Source organism: Thalia democratica, unplaced genomic scaffold, assembly GCF_965202585.1.
Source record: "Thalia democratica unplaced genomic scaffold, ktThaDemo2.hap1.1 HAP1_SCAFFOLD_2141, whole genome shotgun sequence".
Classification (NCBI taxonomy): Eukaryota; Metazoa; Chordata; class Thaliacea; order Salpida; family Salpidae; genus Thalia; species Thalia democratica.
This window is the reverse complement of record NW_028140914.1, coordinates 1-2,000: the sequence shown is the minus strand read 5'-3', so window position 1 is coordinate 2,000 and position 2,000 is coordinate 1. Positions and strand designations below refer to the sequence as shown.

Here is a 2,000-nt window from a genome sequence, read left to right as displayed (position 1 = left end):
TAACTTCAAGTCTACAGATTTGCACGTAGTTTTATTTTGCACAGGTAATTATTTTCTCAATGATGACTAATTAGCAAGATTGATTGATACTTGCACACACTTTAACTTTTGCACAAAGTATCACAATTGCAAAGTTACCTTGACTACTTAACCAATAACATACTTTCTACCTACCTCTAAAATTTTGACATTCTTAAAATGTTATCTTACAAAAATAATACTAATACAACTAGGGCGCATTCCCGTACTGTAGAACTTAAAATTTTCAAATTTAAAATGTTCAAAAAAGTATGCACAATTAAATTTAACAAAGTTTTTCTAATAAAAACATGAAAATAAAACAAAATCAAACTACTTTAAACTATTCTTTTAATTTATTGAAAAATATAGGAAAACGTTCAAACTTTTATTACAAAGTAATATTTGATACAAGTGCATAAAGTTTTTTAAACCTTTTGTTATAGATGATGAAGGTGCGCATTCTTCCGTTTCATTAAGATCAATTAAATCTTCTTTTACGTCTGCTTCTTTCTGTTCAAGATACATTATTAAAAAATTGTAATAAATAATTTTTAATTGATTTATATCTAATCTCATCAATTGAGTATATTACTTCTAACACCTGAGTTTATTGACTAGAAAAAAATTAATTAAAAAATATATTTCTCACACACACTGTCACTGTCAGGTTGAGTTTGGGGTTCAGCTTTGGACGGTTCAGATGTCAGCACTTTAATGCTGCTTTCCAGAGCGTTCTTCTCGTTTTGTAAGCTTTTGTAAGCTTGAACCAGATCTAAAGTTATAACAATAATATATAGCACTAACCGAGAACAAGAAAAACAGTACAAATATCTCTATTGAATAACTTTCTAATTGAACGGATATCTTTAAATGAAATCAGACTTAGCTTAATTAAAATAGTATGGTTTTAGTTTTATATTTAACTTAATTTGAGCAAAAAAACATCCAAATCTATCTTTTATTTTTAAAATTAAAACTACTGCTTATTTACAGTTGCAAAAGTTTTTAAAATTGACATAATCATTTAATTCTAAAACAAACTTAATTCCAAATAATTGTAAGATAGCATTAAAATAAAATCAAACAAATACTTAAAAAAATATATATATTTTTGTTGTTCTGAAATAAACTTATCAAAAAAATAAAACTTTTTTATCTATATCAAACCTAACCAATTTAGTACTAAGAATTTAAGACACGATAAAATCATTATTTCTACAATACAACTTTTTGAGCAGTCTAAGTTAAATTATATTAAAAGTTAACCTGCAAGTCTACTTTTGTATTTCATAATTCGTTCCTGCTGTTTATCAATCGTTTGCTGAAGTTCTTCATTTTTTCGGTTTATGTTAAAGTTTTTAAACATTTCAATTATTTTATTAAACTTTTACTACGACAATATTAATAAATAAAAAACAAAACTATTTCAGCTGTGCATACATTCTTTAAAATTAAGCTAAGAGAATACATATAAGAACACAGGTTTATAAATTTAAAAAAAATTGTTTTTCTTTAAAACTGAAATCATCAAAACAAAAAAGGACTTAATTTACTTTAAAGTAGTTTAACTTTTTTGGTATATATTATGAAGAGTAATTCTTGCATCTACTAATCTCAAAGAAAAAAGTTCTTTTACTTTAATAAAGCATAGCAAACAAGTTCATAGTGTTATTTTTGAGCAGCCTGGGCAGCCTTGTGCTGCTCCATCACTTTGCTTTGCAGGATCTGCACGACAATCTGCTTCGTCTGGAACTTGTTCTGCATCACCGGCTGCAGCTTCTCCATCTGGTTCTTCAGGTAGTCCATCTTCCTGTTGAAGTACTCCTCCGCCTCCTTCTTGCTCTTCTCGGCAAAATACCCAGCGCCGATGTCAACCACCACCGTGGAGACGTCGTCCAGCTGTCCTTCAACGTATACGGACGAGTTCAGCGGGACCAGCAGGTCCTTGCCCTTGTTTTCAGGTTTCAGTTCCGCTAAGC

General features: G+C 29.1%; 2 protein-coding genes across 2 annotated transcripts; both read right to left on the bottom strand.

Moving 5' to 3' along the window:
• Nucleotides 1-452: 452 nt before the first annotated feature.
• LOC145849091 (GRIP and coiled-coil domain-containing protein 1-like) lies at nt 453-1,407 on the bottom strand (the record flags this gene model as incomplete). The annotated part of the gene is made up of 3 exons (XM_082954169.1): nt 1,288-1,407; nt 675-793; nt 453-531 (listed from the first exon to the last, which is right to left on the bottom strand). Coding segments are annotated over exons 1-3 (298 nt in total), but the record flags the coding sequence as incomplete, so codon positions are not given.
• Nucleotides 1,408-1,413: 6 nt separating this feature from the next.
• On the bottom strand, nt 1,414-1,995 carry LOC145849092 (prefoldin subunit 5-like; the record flags this gene model as incomplete). Its single annotated transcript, XM_082954170.1, has 1 exon — nt 1,414-1,995. A coding segment is annotated over one exon (306 nt), but the record flags the coding sequence as incomplete, so codon positions are not given.
• Between the last annotated feature and the right edge of the window lie 5 nt (nt 1,996-2,000).